Below are 24230 nucleotides of genomic sequence, written 5' to 3'. Positions count from 1 at the left end.
CTGTCTCTCTCTTCCCCTCTCGCAGCCGAGGCTCCATTGGAGCAAAGATGGCCCGGGCGCTGGGGATGGCTCCTTGGCCTCTGCCCCAGGTGCTAGAGTGGCTCTGGTTGCGACAGAGCGATGCCCCGAATGGGCAGAGCATTGTCCCCTGGTGGGCGTGCCGGGTGGATCCCGGTCAGGCGCATGCGGGAGTCTGTGTGACTGCCTCCCCGTTTCCAGCTTCAGAAAAATACAATATGTATATATATATATATATGTAAAACATTCTCATGTATTTTTTTTTTTTTTTTTCATTTTTCTGAAGCTGGAAACAGGGAGAGACAGTCAGACAGACTCCCGCATGCGCCCGACCGGGATCCACCCGGCACGCCCACCAGGGGCGACGCTCTGCCCACCAGGGGGCGATGCTCTGCCCATCCTGGGCGTCGCCATGTTGCGACCAGAGCTACTCTAGCGCCTGAGGCAGAGGCCACAGAGCCATCCCCAGCGCCCGGGCCATCTTTGCTCCAGTGGAGCCTTGGCTGTGGGAGGGGAAGAGAGAGACAGAGAGGAAAGCGCGGCGGAGGGGTGGAGAAGCAAATGGGCGCTTCTCCTGTGTGCCCTGGCCGGGAATCGAACCCGGGTCCTCCGCACGCTAGGCCGACGCTCTACGCTGAGCCAACCGGCCAGGGCCCATTCTCATGTATTATAATCCATTCATTTCCTACCACTCATGTTCATGGTTGTGGGTGGCTGGAGCCAATCACAGCTGTCCTCTGGGACAGCACCAAATTTTTATTGGATAATGCATAACATACAGGGGTCGTTGTGAGGTCAGGAAGTAAACTTCCCTTCTTTTAATCAAGTAGTCAGCTAATTGCAGAAACCCTTTTGATGAAGAAGATGGCTAAAAGAAAAATAGATGAGGAGTATCATACTTTTTAGCAGAAATGGACAGAGAAATTCGCCTTTGTGGAGAGAGCAGGTTCTGCAGTGTGTCTAATATGCAATGATAAAATTGCATCAATGAAATGGTCAAATGTAAAGCGGCACTTCGACACATGCCATACTACATTTGCATCGAAATATCCAGCAGGGGACAGCAGGAAGAAAGCATGTTAAGAACTACTGTGCAGAGTGCAGGCTAGTCAGCGGCAACTCCGTGTTTGGACCCAACAAGGTGACTGGAATTTGGCTAGCTTTGCTGGTGCTTTAGCATTTGTGAGAAATGGAAAGCCATTCACAGATTGGGAGTATGCCAAAACATACATGCTTGATGTTGCCAATGAACTTTTTGACGACTTTTCGGATAAAGACAAGATAATCAAATGAATAAAAGACATACCTCTGTTGGCAAGAACTACTCAAGATCGTACCATCATGATGGCAAATCAAACTGAGGCAACTCAAGTGAAGGACATAAATGCAGCACCATTCTTTTCTCTCGCTTTGGATGAGTCAACAGACGTAAGCCATTTATCCTAGTTCAGCGTGATTGCAAGGTATGCTGTCAGTGACATACTATGTGAGGAAAGTCTTGCTGTTTTGCTTATAAAAGAGACAACAAGAGGGGAGGATTTATTCAAGTCTTTCACTGAGTTCACTAAAGAAAAAATCTACCGATGGATAAACTTATTTCAGTGTGTACTGATGGTGCTCTGTGCATGGTGGGGAAAAACAGAGGATTCGTAGTGCTTCTTCATGAACATGAAAAGAGACCCATCCTAAGTTTTCACTGCATCCTACATCAGGAGGCACTTTGTGCTCAGATGTGTGGTGAGCAGCTTGGTGAGGTGATGTCCCTGGTCATTTGGGTGGTCAACTTTATTGTTGTCCGAGCTTTAAATGATCGCCAGTTTAAAACACTGCTGGATGAGGTTGGGAATAATTATCTTGGTCTGCTTCTGCCCAGCAGTGTGCGTTGGTTGTCAAGAGGGAAGGTGCTCAGCCGTTTTGCAGCTTGTCTGAGCAAAATTCGAACTTTTCTTGAAATGAAAACATCAAGCATCCTGAGTTAGCTAACACTGAGTGGCTCCTGAAGTTCTACTATCTCGTGGACATGACTGAACATCTGAACCAGCTCAATGTGAAAATGCAAGTCGTTGGAAATACAGTCTTATCCCTTCAACAAGCAGTGTTTGCATTTGAAAACAAGCTGGAACTCTTCATCGTGGACATTGAAACAGGTAGTTTACTACAACTTTGAAAAACTGGGAGAGTTTAAAGGTGCAGGCACAGCAAGTGACCCTGCTCAACATCCTGATCTCCAGCAGCTAGCGGGCTTCACATCTAATCTCCTGCAGTCATTCAAAGCGTGCTTTGGAGAATTTCGTGAGTGCACTGGTCTTTTTAAGTTCATCACCCATCCACACGAGTGTGCAGTGGACAGCGCTGACCTGAGTTACATCCCCGGTGTCTTCGTCAGAGATTTTGAGCTACAAGCTGCTGACCTGAAGGCCTCAGACATGTGAGTGAATAAGTTCAAGTCACTGAATGAAGATTTGGAAAGACTTGCACGATAGCAAGCAGAGTTAGTGAGCAAACACAAGTGGAAAGAAATGAAAAAAATTCAACCCACAGACCAGTTTATTGTCAAAACTTGGAACGCACTTCCCGTCACATACCACACACTGCAGCATGTGAGTATTGCTGTACTGACAATGTTTGGCTCTAAGTATACATGTGAGCAGTCTTTCTCACATCTAAAGAATGTTAAGATCAACCTACGATCACGTTTAACAGATGGAAGTCTCAATGCCTGCATAAAGCTTAACCTCACCACATATCAACCAGACTACAAAGCCATAAGCAAAACCATGCAGCACCAGAAGTCGCATTAATGGTAAGAAGTACTTTATTCATCATTGGTTAGCAACAGCATAACAACGTTATTATAAAGTATTCAGAGACTTATTGTTTTTTAAAAGTGTTGGTCTTACATAAAATGCACACATTTACTTGTATTTAGTCTTAAACATATTGTATGGCTCTCACGGAATTACATTTTAAAATATGTAGCGTTCATGGCTGTCTCAGCCAAAAAGGTTTCCAAACCCTGCTCTACAGGGTATGATAAAAGGGAGACCACAGGGTGGGGCTATTGCTTTCCCCCAGGCTGATGTCCCAGGGAAGGCAGTGCTCCCCCCAAGAAAGATGATGTCTGTGGTATGAAAAAAAAATGACTCAGCACAGGGATCCTGGCAGCTGTTCCTTCAGCTATGTCCCCAGTGCCACAAAACAGAAACTCTCCTCACACAACTCTAATCTGCTCCACCCTCCCTCTGCCAAAGCCCAGGGTGAGTGACAGCAAACAAGATTTTGCATGATGTCTACATCTCTGGTGACTCTCTTCTCTCCTTAGTGGAGAAAACCCACTGCTTTTCACAGCCAGATGTTATGTGGGTGCCTCTTTCCAGCTCTGGTGCTCTGGGCTTGAGAGTTTGGCATGGAATTAAGACCCCATTTTCCTCAGGGGGAACCTTCGCAGCTGAAATATCCCTCCAGAACCTCAGCTGCCACCCGTGGAAGTAGACCCAACCCTTTTCACTAGAGATGAAGGAGGCAGTCACATTTTTGAAATCTGAAATCTATTCAACTGAAACCCTTCCTATTGCTGATGTTAATTTTCACAGCTCATGTTAAAGTAAAAACAACCTTTTCTTATTAGGAGATAGGCATAAATCTGTAAAAATAACTTTAACAAAGGCTATAATTTAATTGGAAAAAAAAAGTCTCCATGTAGCTTCTTCTGTAAATCTTTGGTTATAAGACTTCTCTTCAGCTACCTGTCAGTTGGTTATTTAGGAAAATTGTTCTATAATTTATTTGTAATTTCAGTTTTGTCCTGGGAGGAGCTAAGTGTAGCTCCCACCTACTCCACTGCCATCTTGGATCTCCCTTCAATCTTTCAATAACTTATCACACTTGTTTCTGATATTGTCAGATCCTACTTACACAGCGAAGGCTTTTATGACAAGCTTTTTAAAATATTGTGGTAAAATACACGTAATATAAAAGTTACCATTGTAATCATTTTTAAATGTATAATAGTTCAGTGTCATTAAATTCATTCTCATGGTTGTGCAAGGATCATCGATTTACTACACCTGCACAACTTTTTCATTTTCGCAAAGTGAAACTTTCTATCTACCCTTTAAACAATAACTTCTCATTTAGGACAAGCTTTATAAGTCATTTAAATGTATGACCAAAAAAAAACCAATTTGAGCAACACATTTAGCTGTTGTAATTCCCAAAGATGTCTCTTTTCCCTAGTTGTTTAGAATCCTCTTCCAGCTTAATGAGTACAGCTAGCTGTTTATTCCTCAGGGCCTCGCACAGGCCATCAAAGCTCCTTCCCGGCCCTGGAGAAGGAGGGCTGTAAGACTGAAGAAACAGCTGCTTCACTGTTCCAAATTATGAATATGGTGTGTGTCTCAACACATCACAGTTGCTGCGCAAAGAACAGATGGAACCCTGATGGGTTCCCAGTAGACCCATTGGAACCCCCGTCTTGAATGGTAAACAATGACCTACAGAGAGAAAGCGATTTGTTTTCTCCAGTTAATCCCTTCCACAGACTGGAATCCTTCATGCACAGGAACATGTGAGTTGGTCTGAAGTTTCAGCATTGGGGCTCTTTGGCTTCCATTCTGAGCTTTTGCTTGCTGAGACAGACAGCATTTAGAGTAGCAATGTGGCAAAGCTTTTCAACACATAGGGTTTTTCACTGCTTTCTTAAAACATGTGAGGCAGACTGGCTCTCCATGAAGCTCTGATCTTTTCTGGGGAAAGGAAATGTCACATGCAAGCCAGAAAGAAAAACATATTTGGAATCAAGAGAAATAATTGGTTTATGTATCAGAGGGTCAAACTCTGATCAGCTGAGAAATGTTACAGTTATTTGTAGGTATAGACGTTGGTCTAGACTGGTCTAAATTGGTATTGCCTTATGGAATATACATATGTGCGTCAAGAAGAATCTAGATCCCCAAAGGATTTTTGGAAAGGCCAACATTGCTCAAGAAAAGCAGGCTGGTGTCAGTGTCCCAGAAAGGGAGTTGTACTTACATTCCCCTGTACATCACCGCTCTCCCTAAAGCAACACCATTACACGGATTAATCAGCATAGGAAATGCCTTTCATATTTCATGGTACTTGTTAGTCAAATAAGTTTGTAAATATGATATATATGTTTGCTCGCTTATAGTTTGCAATGGATGTGGGGGACAGGCTATAAGCAGGCAGGGTCATTATAGCCTAAGGCTTAGTTTTAAGACTAAGCTTTTCCCTACACCCTTGACTATTGCATGATGTGGGGGTGGTGCACTCTCATGAGGAATCTCATTATGCCTCAGATAAGTGACTTTGTATCAGAGACTTCCTTGTTTGTATATTGGATTAAAGGTTTTGATTTCTACACTATAAAATGGAGGCAGACCGGGAGCTTGCTCTCTCTCGGTTCCTGAGATTAGCATTAGAGAAAAGAGCAGAGAAAGGCCATGTGGAGGAGAGGACAGGCAGCCAAGATGGTGGAATGCTGAAGGAGAAGCCAGTTTGTGCAGAGTTTGTGCAGAGAGAAGGAGATGGGGAACAGAGGTGAATAAGGCTAGTGAGGTACAAACCTTTGATTCTAGGAAACTCGGATAAGTCAGTTTCTTTGGGAGCCCTGAATGGAAAGGGAAGATTTTTCCCACTGTGTGTATTTCTTGCCCACTGGGTGCAAGCTAGGATTAAAGCTAATGGCCCACCAGTTCTTGGCTCCATTGTTTCATTACCATCTGTCCAAATCAAACCTGAACCTGTGTGGGCCAGGCGGCTGTGATGGTGGCTGTGGCTACTTGCTTTATAGTACTAAACACAAAGATCTCTGGAACTGGAAACATTTGGTTATGGCATCAGCCAGATACCTGACCCAAAGGTGCATGATGTGAAAGCATTACCAGGGTAGTGCTTCATGCATCTGGAGATAAGTGGTCACTGCATTGTACTCACGAAAGAAAGGATTCAATTGGCTAATCCTACAGGTGATTAGAATTTTTCCTCTCTCTTTCAGGACCTCAGGCCAGTTCTGGCTGGGATTCATGTTGTTATCATAGATGAGAGTCACTTCCTGGGCCATCTTTCACTCAAGGTGGATCGATTGCTTTTTCATTGTGAAAAGGCTATGTTTCAAGCCCAATAGCCTCCACTTTCCACTTTCCCAGTGACAGCATCTTTCAAAGGAAGCTTCTTCTCCCCTCCCCCAGGTGACTGTTTCTTCTTTAGCCAAGGTCCTTTACTTAGGACTCCCAAAGTCAGGCACAAAGGTTATTTTTCTTTGTCTTATTTCCTTAAGAATTATTTTTGGAGAAAATGTTTTTTAGGAGAAAATAAACTTGTATTTAGAGAAAGTTTCAATCCACTCTTCCACTAACTTATGTATGGAATAGAATGGGATATCTCTGTATGTAGTTAGGTGATAAACCATGATCATTTCATGCTTTGACCTTATTTTCCATGGAATTAAACTAAATATAGCATACGCTTCTATTAGGATTATGTATATCTGTATTTGTTCATAGCTAGTCTAGTTTAAGTTAGAAAATCTTAAAGAAAAGAACAATAAAAGTTTCTTGCTTTGCTGAAAGTGCAAAAACCCCAGCGCATCTCGTATAGCAGTTTTCTTGCCAGTGAGAGAATGAAAGTAATAAAATTAAAGGACTATCTTATGTGTGTTTGGTTAAAAAAATAAAAATCAAATGGTATGAACTAGTTTGAGAACATTTGCTTTGATATGATTTCAATTTTATTAAAACTTAGATTTTTATTAGTTTTGCCTTGGAGTGTCCTGGTCAAGTGTATGTCTCATTGCCAAGTTTCTCACACAACTTGAGTGACCTTGGTAAAGCCGTGTGCTTTGCAGATGATCAAAAGTGGTTTGTGGCTTAGAGCTGTGTAAGAAAATGCATTAATTTGTTCCTGCAACTATTTTTTGAGTATCTGCTATGTTCCCAGCACTATTCTAGGACCTGGGAGCATAGCAGTGAAGTAAACCAGGAAATATCTCTGTCTTTGTGTTCTAGAGGAAGGAGACAGACAAACATAAAAAATCAGAAGTTATATAGTCTGTCAAGAGGCAATGCAGTGCTATGGAAAACAATAAATTGGGTGTAGAGAATGAGGAGTGCCAGAGGAGGGGATTGCAATTTGAAATAGTGTAGTCAACATAGGCCTAATAGAAAATTTCTGTAATAGCAGAGCAAAAGCTGAGATATGAGAAAGTAACACATGAGATTATAAGGGGAAAGCCATTCCAGGCAGAGGGATTAGCACATGCAAGGGCCCTGAGGTGGTAGTATACCTACCATATTTCCAACCAATGTAGCCATGCAACACAGAGTAAGGAGAAAGATAGTAGGAGGGGAAGGCAGTAGGCAGCAGAGAGGTAAGAGAATGGGCAGGAGATTATTGTGGAAGTCCCTAAAGGTAACTGTCAGGCCTTCAGCTTGTAGTCTGAGTGAAATGCTGAGTCAATGAAAGGTTTGAAACAGAGGCGTGGTAAGATTTAGCTTTTGTTTTTAGAAGGTTCATCATGAATGCTATATTAAAGTTAGGTTGTAGAGAACAAGGGTAAGAACAGGCAGACTTAGGGAAGTACTGCATTCATCCAAGTGAGAAATGACAGTAGCTCAAGCCAGGAGGTAGCACTAGAAGTGGGGAGAAGGAAAATGACTGGATTCTAGGCATATTTTGAAGGTAGAGTCACCAGGAATTCTGACAGCCTGGGTGTAGAGAGTGAAAGGAGGCAAGGAGTGGTGCATGACTACCAGATTTGAGCCTGGCCAACTAGAAAGGGTGGAGTAAGTTCTAAGGTAAAGCTATGAGGAGTTTAGTTTTGAACATTTTCAATTTGAGATGTCTATTTAACAGTAAGTGAAGATGTCCAGTAGGTAGTTTAAATAAACAAGTCTGGATTTCAACAAAGAAGTTGGAAATTTAAATTTAAAAAATGACTATAGACCCTGGCTGGTTGACTCAGTGGTAGAGCGTCAGCCTGGCGTGCAGGAGTCCCGGGTTCGATTCCCAGCCAGGGCACACAGGAGAAGCGCCCATTTGCTTCTCCACCCCTCCCCCTCTCCTTCCTCTCTGTCTCTCTCTTTCCCTCCTGCAGCCAAAGCTCCATTGGAGCAAGGTTGGCCTGGGCGCTGGGGATGGCTCCATGGCCTCTGCCTCAGGCGCTAGAATGGCTCTGGTTGCAACAGAGCAACACCCCAGATTGGCAGAGCATTGTCCCCTGGTGGGCATGCTGGGTGGATCCCGGTTTGGGTGCATGCGGGAGTCTGTCTGACTGCTTCCCCGTTTCCAACTTCAGAAAAATACAAAAAAAAAAAGACTACATATGTAGTCTTTAAAGCCATGAAACAAGATGAGATCAAAGGAGTGAGAATACAAAAGTTCAAAAGCTGGGCCTTGGAGCATCCCCAGGTCCACAGGTCAGTGAAGAAAAGTTAACTAGCAAAGGAGTGACCAGTGAAATGGGAAAAAAACGAGCAGAGTACAGTGTCCTTCAAGCCAAGAGAAGAAAGTACTTCTAGGAGACAGAAGTAATCTACTATGCCCAGTGTTACTGATGACACAGAAATTGCAGACTGAAAATTGACCATTGGTTTTTGTCACGAGAATGTGATTGGTGAGCACTCCAGAAGCATAGACAGTATTTTTCCTAATACTTTAAAGCGGATCATGAGGATGACTGGTTACAATAAAGGCTATATTTCAGGTCTCTGATGGTTCAGTTTTGCAAGTGATAACTTTATTGAGGGAGGGTGTTGCACAGTACACGCAATTGTATAAGACCAAATTGGGCAGGCTGTGTCTCCAACCTTTTTAATAGCTTAGGATTTCTCAGGTCTATGTTTGTGGAAAGGAGAGAAAGGGAAAGAGGAAATATGTACCTTGAAGGAGCATATGGAGCTTCTGATGAATTCTGGTTGGTGTATCTAGAGTACTGCATTTTGGGAAATGACTAGAGTTCGTTGATTAAACTTTAACTATAAAGAAAGATACTGTGAGACCTGTGGTGGCACAGTGGATAAAGTGTCAACCTGGGAACACTGAGGTCGCCGGTTCGAAACCCTGGGCTTGCCTGGCCAAGGCACATATGAAAGTTGATGCTTCCTGCTCCTCTCCCTTCTCTATCTCTCTAAAAAAAAAAAAAAAAAAACTGAATAAAGTTAAGAAAGATACCTACCAACTATTTTATTTACATGCATTATTTGAATCTCTTTTTTCCCCTCAATTTGGCCATTAATATCTGCATAAAATAATAACAGCTATAACAATATGTGAAGATTTTATTTTATATCATGAATTTCAGAAAATCAACATTGGCTAAGAAGACCTTAGAAATGCATGCAAATATTTGTATTATTTTTAGGTAAAGGAGATATAAACTTTTCACCGAACAATCATCATTATTATATATTACCTTATTTCAGTGGCTTGTTGATGATTATTTAACATCAACTAGCTCTATTTTAGGGGTAGGGAGGGCTGATTTATAGGTATGTCCTATTGCTGTGGTGTCAATACTTCCATCATGGCCCATTTCTAACTACTAATGTGGAGTAGTTTGGACCTACTAAACAAGGTCTCATAAGCTACCTTTTTTTATATGCAGACTAATCTTGCTTCTGCCTGAAACCAGCAAATTAAAAAACAAACTAAAGTTAGGCCCAACCGGTAGTAGTGCAGTGGATAGAGTGTGGACTCAGAGTGCACGGAGGTTGCCAGCTCAAACCCAGGGTTGCCAGCTCTAGCCCAGGGTCACCAGCTCAAGCTCAATGTCCCTGGTTGATCCCTGGTCAAGGCATAATGAGAAGCAATCAATGGATACACAACTAAAGTAAAGCAATGAGTTGATGCTTCTCTCTCTCTTTCTCCCTTCTACTCTCTCTCTCTCTTTCCTCCCCTTTCTCTCTCTGAAAAAAAAACAACCCCAGAAAACTAAAGTTAGGAAAGTAAAATGGAAACAAAGTACTATATAATTAACATACAAATATTGATCAACTTATGACCTATGCAACTTATGGCCATTCGACTTTACGACCACAATCGCTAGCCCCGACTGCTCCGCGTCTGGCAGCGCAAGCTTTGCCCAGCTGGGCGTAGGACAGTGCGAACCAGCTTCCGGCAGCACTACCATCTCTGCATGCACCATTTCAACTGTTATCCCAGACTTGGTACAGCAATGTGTTTTGTGTCTTGGATATTTTTCATCAAACCTCTCCCAAGATGTCTACCAAGAGGAAATTGTCTTTGCAAATATTAAACCAGTTATACTGGTAATGTGGTGTTTTATTTAAACCTGACGAATGTAAAAATAAGAAACAAAATGGTGTAGAGATTATACAAATGGCATAAAATGAACAAAGAAAATTATGATATATAACAATAATGAAAGAAAAGTATGATAAAATATGACTTAAAGTTTTTTTTTGTTGTTGTTTTTTACAGAGACTGAGAGTGAGTCAGAGAGAGGGATAGACAGGGACGGACAGCCAGGAATGGAGAGAGATGAGAAGCATCAATCATTAGTTTTTCATTGCGCATTGCAACACCTTAGTTGTTCATTGATTGCTTTCTCATATGTGCCTTGACCGTGGGCCTTCAGCAGACTGAGTAACCCCTTGCTGGAGCCAGCGACCTTGGGTTTAAGCTGGTGGGCTTTTGCTCAAACCAGATGAGCCCGCGCTCAAGCTGGCGACCTCAGGGTCTCGAACCTGGGTCCTCTGCATCCCAGTCCGACGCTCTATCCACTGCGCCACCGCCTGGTCAGGCATGACTTAAGGATTTTTATAACATCATTTCACAGTACTGTACATATAGCCTACACAACTTACGACCAAATCATGTTACGACTGGTCTGTCAAAACCAATCGTGGTCGTAAGTCGAGCACTAGCTGTATATAGTATATGGTATACATATATAATTATATTAAATGTTATATAAATATGTTTTTAAGACTGAAAGAAGTGTCACAAAATATTTCAGGGAAGATGTCAGGACAGGAAATTAATATTTGGGTATGCAGTCACACATGTTATTTAACTCTTATGACTTTGTAGCACAGGTATTATTAACCCTTATTTTTAAATGATGAATATAGGTTCAGAGAGGATAATTCATTGCACCAGGATCACAGAGACAACAAATGTTACAGTGAAGACCTGAACCCAGATTGTCCTGATTAAAAAAGTCTATTCTGTCTCCCCTAAATCAGTGTCTAGAAGCTTGAAATTATTGTCCATGAATTAGTAAAATAAATTCTGATATGTTAATTGCCACATCAGTATAATTACTTCCTGTATATTAAACTGAATTATAAATTATTAAATGAAAAAATATTTTCATGGTTTAAATTTTGTAGCATATTTATTCTCCTTAGATTATACATATTATCCAAAATGGTAATTGTCACAGCAACAATGAACTACTCAGAGTAGCAAACCTATTGTTTGGTTCCTGTTCCTCACGTGAGGCACCACTTGTCACGGCGACAATGAACTACTCGGAGACCAGATGACATGCTCCAAGGGCTGAGGGGAGGCAACAGCCCCGGTCGTCAGACCGAAAGACTGAAGCCCCATCTCCATACTTACTCAGATATTTATTAGCTAGTGCAAATAACTCAAGGAAGCAGACAGAAGTTCTCAGGGAGTGAAGAAAAGGGTAAGGAACATGCTGACTTCTAATCTCTGTTCTGAGAGCCTAAACATTTTCTGTTACTAAATCTTATCCAGCTGTTTTGCTGTTTCCAGCGCATACGGTTTCTAGTACAAGGTCAGAGAGGCCCCTGGACTCTCATCCACTCAGGGCTTTTGCCCCAGCGTGCCTTACTGCAGTGGTCCCCAACCTTTTTTGGGCCACGGACTGGTTTAATGTCACAAAATATTTTCACGGACCGGCCTTTAGGGTGGGATGGATAAATGTATCATGTGACCGAGACAAGCCTCAAGAGTGAGTCTTAGACCAGGGGTCCCCAAACTACGGCCCGCGGGCCACCATGTGGCCCCCTGAGGCCATTTATCCGGCCCCTGCCGCACTTCTGGAAGGGCTTCTCTTTCATTGGTGGTCAGTGAGAGGAGCATAGTTCCCGTTGAAATATTGGTCAGTTTGTTGATTTAAATTTACTTGTTCTTTATTTTAAATATTGTATTTGTTCCCGTTTTGTTTTTTTACTTTAAAATAAGATATGTGCAGTGTGCATAGGAATTTGTTCATAGTTTTTTTTATAGTCCGGCCTTCCAACGGTCTGAGGGACAGTGAACTGGCCCCCTGTGTAAAAAGTTTGGGGACCCCTGTCTTAGACAGATGTAACTGAGGGAATCTGGTCATTTTTTAAAAATAAAACATTGTTCGGATTTAAATATAAATAAAACGGAAATAATGTAAGCTATTTATTCTTTCTCTGCGGACCAGTACCAAATGGCCCATGGACTAGTACTGGTCCGCGGCCCAGGGGTTGGGGACCACGGCCTTACTGTATCTAATTGTAATCCTAACTCTGCATGTTTTCACAGCATATTCCTGCAGGTAATATCCTTTGTCAGTACGACAGTCAAGTCATCCATTTACTCTAATTTGTTTCCAGGAACATTACTCCAAAGAGAGAGAAGAGAATATAGTTTATGTCCTTTTTAACAATACCTGGTTTTGCATTGTTCTCAAGGCTACTACATGTACATCGAGGCCTCCCACATGGTGTATGGACAGAAAGCACGCCTCTTGTCTGGGCCTCTGCGAGGAGTCAGCGGAAAACACTGCCTGACCTTTTTCTACCACATGTATGGAGCAGGGACTGGCCTGCTGAGTGTTTATTTGAAAAAAGAAGGCGACAGTGAAGAGTTTCTCTTATGGAGAAGGAGAGGTGAGCAGAGCATTTCCTGGCTCCGAGCACTGATTGAATACAGCTGTGAGAGGCAACACCAGGTAAGCTGAAAGAGATAAGAATCAAGTAATGGAAAATGTACCTGTAAGCTTCTGATGTTCTTTCTTTTACTTGCTACCAAAGAGAATGTTTTGTTCTTTTTCAGGGTCATAGATAAAGACAATACTTGTTTAAGAATAAACATAATTAGTCTATATTGATTAAATCTGAGCAGTGAATGGAGAATTAGGTGGGGAGAGAGAGTTTTGGGCATTTATGCCTGAAGTGAATTTTGTAGCTCAATGACAAAAGTGTATCTATTTTTATCTTGGTACATTGTATGTGTCAAGTACATTCTAAGTGCCCTGCAAGTCTCTAAAACAGAATCTGCCTTTCTTCTAAACATGTATTACCTAATTAGTTGTTACAGCTGCAGCATTCACTCATCTTTACCCACATACAAGAGCTTGTGTTGTGAGCCTATATTTACCAGAGATTTTGGTCCAGAGCACATTTTTAAGCCTCTGTTTGCACTGATGCGGAAGAAACTGAAAGTCTTGATCCTGTATTAGACCCTCTCCCTGGCTCTTCTCATGTACTGTAGAAGACCTTCATCCTATAGGATCCCAACTATAAGAGAATTGGGCAGCTATAGGAATAAGCCTTTTACATCCCAATAGATAAGGTTGACAGCCAATCTAGTCTAGAGATCAGCAGTGGTCTCCTGACCGCCACTGACTTCATCTGCCCCCCCTCCCCCATAAGCCAAACTTCAGAAAGCTCTGGGGAGATACCCTTTACGCTTGACTGTTCCTGCACTTGCTGTGAACAATTCTCAGGTGTGGCCTTCAACTAAAAAGCCCTGCTTCTTCCTCACCCTTCCCTCTGGCTGATAAACCTCTCAGACTTAGTACCTTTTAACTTTAACCACAGGCTGCTCGGTCTAAACCTAAATCTTCCTGGGAAGAGGTATTAAAAATAAGGACTTTATTTTATACCATTCACAACCACAATGACTTTCCTACAGATCTAAATGGGGAGGAATTGCAGAAGCTCAGGCATCTAGGATGCAGCATTGCTAAAAACAAATGGTGAAGGGAAGCTATGCCTTTATCCAGGGATGGTTCATTGTCTCAGCATGGATAAAACTGTCTAGAATTTTAGTAAAGAATAACATAACTCCAAGCATTGTTTTGATAGTGATTTAATGTCAGTTTACAGAAGGAAAGTAGATTTCTCAGGAACTTACTAATATAACTGATCCTCGTATCATTCAGAGGTAGGTGATGGATTAATTTTGTTAGGCTGTTAGGGCACCATAACCTATTCAGATGTTTTCACAGTGTGAGACCAGCAGCAACACTTGAAGTGCAAAGCCACCTAAAATGAATCTCACCTGAAGTGTACATCCTCAGACCCCACCTTGGAACTACTGACCAGAAACTCTAGGGTTGGAGCCCAGAAATATGTCTTAACAAGCCCTCTTGGTGATTCTGATATATGCTAAACATGGAGAATCTGTTCTAGACTAAATGAATCTGAGTCTCTTGGGTAGAGCCTGAATATCGATGATTTTTAAAACCTCCAAATGATGCTGATGCACAAGAGTTCTAGGACTTGAGTTCTGGAGAATGGGTGACATCTCAGCATCTAAGCCCAGGGAACAGGGCCTGGCATCTAATAGACTTGCTGGGTGGCTGGTTCTTTGAAATGTTTTTTGAGCACATAGTAGTGAGGCATCTGGGGTGGCACTTTGAGGTGCTCAAGTTCAAAGGGTCCAGAATGGCCTAAGTGGTTTATAGTTCACAATCTGGAAAGAAGACTCCAGATCATTCTCTTTGGCTTAAAATAAAACAGATATGAATCGGCCATGAGGAATTTTCTTCTGGATTTAGTGATTCCCTCAGTTTTCCCAAATGACTATGGAGACTGAACTAATTTTCTCAAAACATCCTGGTGTCTAGTAAAATATAGACACACCCGCGTGTAAATAGATTGTCCGTTTTCTATGTGCCAGGCACTTACAGTGTTAAGAGCTATACATACGTTCTTCCAACTGATCTTAGAGCTCCTCTTTACAGATGGGAGAAACTAGACATCCAGCTGTTAAGTGGCAGAGTGAGAATTTAATCCCAGATCTGACTGGTTCCATAGTTTGTATCCTAAGCCACTGTTCTACAATCCCTGTCACCAATATATACTTATTTACCTAGATGTCACAATCAGTGGGTGATCTTAGAGAAATCTCATCCTCTCTAAGATTGTTTATACGTTTTCAGAATGGGGTAATAATTCCTGCTGTGATGACATCACTAGAGTTAAAATGAGAGTCAAATAAGATTATATATGTGAAAGGGTTTTACAAACTTTAAAGTGCCAAAATATTAAAAGATGTTATTATAGTTTCTAAATGATATATCCCCTCTCAAACCTCTCTAGTCTCTGATTCATATCACCATGACAGACCTGGTATTCTCAGTAGCTATGTCAGGTACTCAGACCAAACTCCTATAGTACAAGGCAAAAATGTCTCATTTTAATAAATATTTCTTGATTACTTGCTATTCTGGTAAACGTTGACATCATCAATGTTTAGAATACTATAGTACTGATGTGATTTGAGACTCATCTTATAAGGAAGATATAAGGGTGGCCTCTCGATGACATTCCAATCATCAGATTATCCTGTAGAAGAAATGTTATCAAGTGGCAAAATTTTAATCAAGCTCCTTTCTAAGGGATTTGTTAAAGTGTGTAGCAGAATCTGACATTGTTGATCAAAAACAAAAAATTTTTTATTCCCTTTGGATTCTTTGCTTACCCTAAGGTGTCTCCTCTCTGGATTTTATACTTTGATGCCAGTGAAAGGAAATATGTACATCAGCTCACAGAAACATGTATATCATTTATACTTATTATACTGCCTAACATTTCCTAGAAACTACCATATATATGCTGGGTACTCAGGTAAAGCCAGGTCTCTAAATTTTCTTATTCAGGGTACCCTTGGTCTCAGTAAATTTTTCTGCTGCTACTAGACCTAAAGAAATACCTAACAGTCCGTTTATTTATTTATTTATATATTAGCATGCACGCGAGAGACAGGGACAGATAGGAAGGGAGAGAGACGAGAAGCATTACCTCATAGTTGGCACCTTAGTTGTTCATTGATTGCTTTCTCACATGTGCCTTGACCGACGGGCTACAGCAGAGCATGTGACACTTTGCTTAAACTAGCAACCTTGGCCTGACCAGATGGTGGCACAGTGGATAGAGCATCGGACTGGGACATACAGATGACCCAGGTCAAAACCCTAAGGTCGCCTGCTTGAGTGTGGCTTTATCCGGCTTGAGCATGGGCTCACTGGCTTAAGCACAGGTCGCTGGCTTGAGTGTGGGATCATAGACGTGTCCCCATGGTCACTAGCTTGAGCTCAAAGGTCTCTGGCTTGAAGCCCAAGGTCACTGGCTTGAGCCCAAGGTTGCTGGCTTGAGCAAGGGGTCACTCACTCTGCTGTAGCCCCCACCTCCGCCCTCGTCAAGGCACATATGAGAAAGCAATCAATGAATAACTAAGGTACCACAACTATGAATTGATGCTTCTCATCTCTCTCCCTTCCTGTCTGTCCCTCTCTCACTCTCTCTCTGTGTCTGTGAAAAAAATAAATAAAAAGGTCATGATGTCTTAATGACTAAGTAGTCATTTCAAAAAAATAATAATTAAAGTGAAAGAAAAACTATTTTTATCCTATTTTTAAATAACCACAATTATTTATTAATAAGATATATATATATCTATAATACAAGGGGGAAATCATAATACTATGAAATAGTTATTACTCAAATAGTAAGGAAATTCAAAGGAAAAAGTTTTATGAAATCAAGTGTTTTAGCTCAACCACAGACTATTAAAAATATAATTTTATCAAGTAATTTGTTTACACCTTATATTGCAGACTTGTTTGTCAAAACAAGTTTTATTATTTTTCAGGAAACCAAAATGCTTACTAACTACACTCATATATCCTCCTATCTATATGTGTTAGGACATTTCTTTTCCTCTTCTTGATAATGACTTCAATCCATGTTTAGGGTTGTAACCCTTGAACAACTGGGGAATTAGGGATGCCAACCACCCATAGAGTTGAAAATCTATACAAAACTTTAGCCAGTCCTCCCTATGGTTTACCAATGACAAATTGAAACTACAGTTTATCCTTTAACAACAAGTGTTTGAACTGCCACTTAAAAGTGGACCCTTGCAGTTCAAACTTGTGTTGTTCAAGAGTCAACTGCTATTTCTTTCAGAAATAAATATTACAGTGAGAGGACTCTGGGAGATGTCTTTCAACAATATTACACATCATTAATAACTAGTAATTTTTCATTAAGTCACTCAGTAATGTTGTCTATTGACTTTTTAAAGCCTATTAGATCCAAAATATGTGAATTCCAGTACATTTTAATATGGAAATAGGTTATCTTTTAATGATGTTTTGTTTGTTTTGTGTTAAGGTGGATTAAAAAATTACATTTTGGTATTTGAATTTTTGTGAAATTTGATGGATAGTCCTAGTGCATTATATGTTAGGGATATATACATATATCAGATATATCCCTTTATTACTGACAATGCTCTTTTGGGGGGGAGTAATGGGTATGACCTTTTTCTCATGTTCCTTAACAATAAACAGTTGGAGTAAAAAAAAATATTATTTTGCCACATTTCTGTTATTAAAGTTTCTTTAAATTATCAACTTCAAAATAGTTTTATATGCTTATTAATTATCTACTTTATATGCTTTAATTTACTTTAAATCATAAACTAGTCTAGTGGGGAGTCATTTGCTCATAAAATAAGTAGAGAAATGTGTCTTCTGGATACTTTTTATTACCCACAGCCTCTCTGGAGTATTTAGTGGTTTATTAACTATTGTTGGGGCTGCCTTAGAGATGCTAATATAATTGATTTACCTGAAAACCTGAATATTTGATTAGTTATTTTCTTCTCAGGATCTAAGTCATGAAACGTGTTTCCTCTTCTTCCTGGGCTTTTGTGGAAGTCATAGTCTTTTTTTTTTTTTTTTCATTTATTTATTTGAAAGAGAGAGAGAGAGACAGGAACACTGATGTGTTCCTGTATGTGCCCTGTCCAGGGATTGAACTGGCAACCTTTGCACTTTGGGACAACGCTCTAACCAACCAAGCTTTCTGGACAGGGCAGAAGTCACAGTCTTTAACATGATTAGTGAAACATTGTCTTTTTGGAAAAAAGCATAATTATTATGCTTTGCTGTTCATACATGGGTCTCATCAGTCATATTAAACTCTTCCTAACACCAGTACCAAAGGTAGCTTTGGGGGAGAGCCTAAGAAAGCTTAAGATTCTGGGCCTATCACTTTCATAGGCCTGTGAGTGCTGGGAGTAGTAGGTGGGGAGGAGAGACCAGGTCATCATTGGGTAGCATTGCAAGATGGGCATTTATGGGAAATTCCCTAAAGATCTCAGAAAAAAGGGACCTGAATCTCCAAGGCTCCAGTAATTTGTTGTGAATTTCTTTAAATTTCAAATAAGTACTCTCTTTTGTACCTAAATTTGAATTTGTGATTTTGTATTCTTTTCCTTAAAGGTGGCCCTAAGAACTCGTACAGCCTGGATCTGTCCCTGATTGGCCTTCTTTTATCAGATGACTCTATTTTTAAATTCAGACTTCATTATTTTTCAGATAATATTTGAAGCCATTAGGGGAGTGTCAATAAGAAGTGATATTGCCATTGATGATGTTAAATTTCAAGCAGGATCCTGTGCAGGTATTCATATTTTTTCCCCAATTATATAAGCTTGATTGAAAAGGGATTTTGCTACAGCCTCAAATCATAAGAATGCAAATTAAGTATTTTTCTACAATAAAAATAAAACTTTTATTGTCTATTTGTCTCCTGACAGAAATGGAAGATACGACTCAGCAATCATCAGGATATTCTGAGGATTTAAATGAAATTGAATATTAAGAAATTACCTGAATTGAATTAACTAAACAAAAGCCATACCTCTTCAATCAAAATAAAAACAAAGCAAATGAATACTGGACAGTCTTAACTATTTCATAAGTGATAAAATGACTTCAGAGCACTCTTCTTTATTACTTTTGCAAAAATTACTGACTCAGGGCTTTTTTCTTTTCATATGACAACTGTTACTAAAAGTACAGGCTGCTGGTTTTACATAGATCATTTATCTTAATTTTCATACCAGTTAAAAAATACAAATGTACTACATTGTAGTCATTTTTAAAGTACATGAGTAAAGGGCATGATCAGAATGAGATGTGCTCACTTAAATCTGCATTCAGTGAATGTGCTGGGAGGAAAATAAATCTGTGGGGTTCCTTTTGAGTTTTAAATATCATAAATAGTTTTAAAGACATAATATGGAGTGTCAGTAATATCTGCAAAATGAATGCAGCTTTTATGGTAATGAGTAGGTATAAGAATATAAAGTCTTATTTTCTATGTTTAATTCATGGAAATGGAGTGTTAATTTTTAAATATTTTTACTACATTTGATAACAAAGGATCTTTCATGAGTGTCCCAGGGTAAGTCAGTATTAATTAAAGCTGTATTACAAGGCAATGCTACCTTCATTCCCCCCCCCCCTTTAAACTACTTTTGAAAGTCACTATGAATACATGGATAGACATTTCACTCTTTTTTTGTGAAGCAAGGTTGAAAATGTTTATGTACACATGCCCCTCAATTTTTTAAATGTGTTAAACAATTTCATTGATTTTTTTAAACAACGTTTTGGTAAGGTTTGGAGTAATATGAATTCCAGCAGACATAATAAACTACTGCTTTTCATGTACATGTTTAGAACATTGTATATACATGTTTATACACCTAAACAGCTGTTATGAAATAATAAGATTACCTAATAAAAGGTAATTTGAAAATCTTTTCAATGGTATCTACTCATTTCTACATTATTATTATTTTTGTGTGTGTGATAGAGAGAGAGAGACAGAGAGAGGGACAGATAGGGACAGACAGACAGAAAGGGAGAGAGATGAGAAGCATCAATTCTTTGTTGCGGCATCTTGGTTGTTTTTTGATTGCTCTTTCATATGTGTCTTGGTGGGAGGGGGCTACAGCAGAACGAGTGACCCCTTGCTCACGCCAGCAACCTTTGGGTTCAAGCCAGCAACTATGGGGTCATGTCTATGATGCCACACTCAAGCCAGCTACCCTGTGCTCAAGCTGGTAAGCCCGTGCTCAAGATGGATGAGCCCATGCTCAAGCCGGCAACCTAGGGGTTTCAAACCTGGGTCGTCCATGCATCCCAGTTTGACACTCTATCTACTGTGCCAACACCTGGTCAGGTTACATTATATTTTGTTGTCAGAATATTTTTACCACTTAACTGCAAATTCTAATTTGACTCTTACAATTAACTGCTTCTTAAGCATTGCACTAGTGACATAAGCACTGCTTTTTTTCACATAAAGGCTCTCAATTTTCCTCCAAATGTTATCTTTTTAGAATGTAAACTACACTGCTCACAAAAATTTGGGGATCGGGGAATTTTCAGATACTTCAGTACTTTCAGCCTTTTGTATAGTGTATTTTTACCAATGACATAAAAATTGGTTTTGCGTCTCATTTGCATAATCAAACAGCTTTGTTTGACTTGTCATTTGCTTTTCTGATGTTCTTGTTTAATAAAAAAAAAAAAATCAAATGCTTCTTTTTTTATTGCTTCATATTCATTTTGAAGTATCCCCTAATTTTTGTGTGCAGTATATATGAGAATGAGGATTCTGGCTTTCTTTTGTAGTCTCAGTAACCAGAAGAATGCCTGATATATATTAAGAGTCTCAACAAATAAATACCTGTATGGATGGATGAATGAATGAATTTGACTCTTTCAACATCTTCCTAGATGAAGATATTATTATCCCTTTTCAATGATATGGAAAAGGCTCAGAAGAGTAAAAAAAAAAAACTTAAGATTCCACAGCTGTTAATCAAAGGAATTCAGAGTTGGGTCTCTCTGATGCCAAAGCCCTTACCTTTTTCTGCTTTGTGTGGCCAAAAATCCATTGTTCTAATGGAGTTGGGAGGATTTCCCATTAAAAAAATGTCAAAACCCATTAATTAATCTGTAAAGAACATTATACCTCCCTGAACATCACATCACTTAGAAAACAAAAAGACTCGCCTAGCCTGTGGTGGCATAGAGTGTCAATCCGGAACGCTGAGATAGCTGGTTCAAAACCCTGGGCTTGCCAGGTTAAGGCACATGCAACAAGCAAACCATCTTGTAGCAACTATGAGTTGATACTTCTCACTAGCATCCCTTCCCCTCTCTAAAATTCAATAAATAAAATCTTAAAAAAGACTCAACTATACAAAATAAACATCCTGCTGCTTATGGAGAAAATAAAATAAACTATTATAGAAAAGCAAAATTTTGTAAATCAGATCCTTTCTATTCATAATGGTTAATTATCATGGCAGGGAAATCCCTAAATAGAGTTGGTTCACTGGGGGAGATTTCAAGATGTCAACCAATTCACCAGCGTACTAGGCAGTATAGTTTATTCAAAGTTATAATTCCTACCCAGAGCTTAATTATATCTGCTGAATAAAGAAATGAAGATTATGTCTCTAGGACCTAGTATATAGTACATAGTAAGGGTTTTATAATATATGGTAAATGAATAAAGTCATTTATCAGCCTCCTTGTTTATGGATCACATAAATCCATAGTAATAGTCATAGTTAACATTTATTGAAACCTTCTGATTTTGAGACATTGTTCAAAGAGCTTTACATATTAACATCCTGATAACAACCCATGAAGTAAATCTAGTAATGTTTTCATTATAAATAGGGAAAGAGAATCTATTCAAGTGCAGCAGCTAGTGTAGGGCCTAGTCTTGAACCTAACTCTCCTGACTATATCCACAATACCAGGGGTCCCCAAACTACGGCCCACGGGCCACATGCGGCCCCCTGAGGCCATTTATCCGGCCCCCGCTGCACTTCCAGAAGGGGCACCTCTTTCATTGGTGGTCAATGAAAGGAGCACATTGACCATCTCATTAGCCAAAAGCAGGCCCATAGTTCCCATTGAAATACTGGTCAGTTTCTTGATTTAAATTTACTTGTTTTTTATTTTAAATATTGTATTTGTTCCTGTTTTGTTTTTTTACTTTAAAATAAGATATGTGCAGTGTGCATAGGGATTTGTTCATAGTTTTTTTTATAGTCCGGCCCTCCAACGGTCTGAGGGACAGTGAACTGGCCCCCTGTGTAAAAAGTTTGGGGACCCCTGCACAATACTATACTGATCACAAAAATTAGGGGATATTTCAAAATGAATATGAAGCAATAAAATATCCTCTAATTTTTGGAAGCAGTATAATTTAAACTCAAGCAAAAGCTTCCAGGTTCCCTCACTTCAGGATTTATTGTCTACCAAAATTGCTCAAAGGTAGTCAAACCAGAAATACTATTTGGGACACCATCTTTGAAATTATGGGGGTAGCAGTATTGGGAACTAGTTATTGACTTAGGGCAGAAAGGAAGGAGGTAATTATTACCAGTTTTTCTCAGAAACAATTTGAAGTTCCTAAGAGAGGAGATGTAAGTTGAGCAGATTAATTTACCCTCCCTCATGTATGCTCCTTTTGCAGGATTTGCTTTTTGGGTGTTTCTCTTCCTTTTTCCAGGCTGCCTTTGGCATTCATTTTAACTATATTTCACCTGAATGGAAATATGGAAGGATAGTAAGCACAGTATAGTTTTCTCAGGTTTAGAAATCTCCTAGGGGAAAGGTATACTAACTAATAGGTACTGCTTAACGTTTAAACCTAGTGTTTGCACTGATTCTAATTTTCACCTAAACACACAAGTGTTCCTAAACACACAGAAACTACTTTTTAACAAAATTGCCTTCTCTCCTATAATTTGCTCTCTGGGTTGGAGATTATTTAGGTGTAGCAGGGAGTGAAAAATAAAGGAGACCGAGAAAACTGTGGCTGCAACGCAGGGTCTGGTTGGACACGGAAGAAGAAAAGTTTCAGCAAAGACTTGTTGAGAAATCTATGCTTCCGGCATTATACCTAGCAGGGGGGATTACAAAGATGCTCACATTTTAGTGAGAAAAACAGAGATCTAAACCTGTCGGCACGATTTAGAGTGCTAAGTACCGTGAGGTAACATGGTCAGGGTGCTGCTATGAGAGGGCCTAGAAGGCACATCTGACCAGGTAGGGCTGGGCCAGTCTCCTGCCAACTTCTGGACAGAGCAACCAATGTAGACCGACTAACATGGACTCTGACTTATTCCCAGATGGGGACATGTTTTCCTGTGCCATTTAACTAGAACTCGGGAAAAAATAAAAGTTTTTTGTGTTTCTTTTTTGTATTTTTCTGAAGCTAGAAACGGGGAGAGACAGTCAGACAGACTCCCGCATGCGCCCGACCGGATCCACCGGGCACGCCCACCAGGGGCGACGCTCTTCCCACCAGGGGGCGATGCTCTGCCCCTCCGGGACGTCGCTCTGCCGTGACCAGAGCCACTCTAACGCCTGGGGCAGAGGCCAAGGAGCCATCCCCAGCGCCCGGGCCATCTTTGCTCCAATGGAGCTTCGGCTGCGGGAGGGGAAGAGAGAGACAGAGAGGAAGGAGAGGGGGAGGGGTGGAGAAGCAAATGGGCGGTTCTCCTATGTGCCCTGGCCGGGAATCGAACCCGGGTCCCCCGCACACCAGGCCGACGCTCTAACGCTGAGCCAACCGGCCAGGGCAAAAGATTTTTTGTAAATGGTCATTCTACTGTGGTTGCATTTTCAACACGTGGATTGCTATAGAAAGGTGATACAGCGTACTGATGAGGGCATGGTTTCTGGATTCAGGCTGTCTCAGTTGACATCCTGGTTTTCCCACTACAGGCTTTGTGACTGAGGGCAAGTCATTTATACCCTCTCAGACTCCTATTTCTAGTCTGGAAAATGGGACAAATACTTGACTCTACTTCTTTAGGTTGCTGTAAACATTAAATGCAAATAATACATGCAAGCACTTAGCATCTGACACACAAAAGCCATTCAAGGTTATAAGGTTTAAAATTTTTTGGATCTTTTGCAGTTATTTGTATATAGTCTTTCTTTACAAAGAAATTGTGAGTTTATAGTGCCACCTTAAGGATAAAGCAACCATATAATGTCCCTTTTTCAACTTTTTCTTATTACTAGCAATACAGGTTGATTTTCACCGGCACCTGGGCAATGCCTTCCCCTTTGTTCTTCCTACTCCAGCCACTATTAATGGTTCTTC

The 24230-nt window shown here is 40.3% G+C and overlaps 1 protein-coding gene across 1 annotated transcript in view; it reads left to right on the top strand.

Annotated features, from left to right (window-relative positions):
- MAMDC2 (MAM domain containing 2) overlaps positions 1 to 19848 on the top strand; it is a 201543-nt gene extending 181695 nt beyond the window's left edge. Inside the window, exons 12-14 of the mRNA XM_066368010.1 lie at positions 12693 to 12952; positions 18617 to 18701; positions 18838 to 19848. Coding sequence (XP_066224107.1) covers positions 12693 to 12952; positions 18617 to 18701; positions 18838 to 18902 — 410 coding nt within the window. The 3' untranslated portion in view covers positions 18903 to 19848. The remainder of the gene's footprint in view (positions 1 to 12692; positions 12953 to 18616; positions 18702 to 18837) is intronic.
- The last annotated feature ends 4382 nt before the right edge of the window (positions 19849 to 24230 follow it).

Source organism: Saccopteryx leptura, chromosome 2, assembly GCF_036850995.1.
Source record: "Saccopteryx leptura isolate mSacLep1 chromosome 2, mSacLep1_pri_phased_curated, whole genome shotgun sequence".
Classification (NCBI taxonomy): domain Eukaryota; kingdom Metazoa; phylum Chordata; class Mammalia; order Chiroptera; family Emballonuridae; genus Saccopteryx; species Saccopteryx leptura.
Note: the sequence above shows the minus strand (reverse complement) of the source record. Positions and strands in the feature narration are given on the sequence as shown.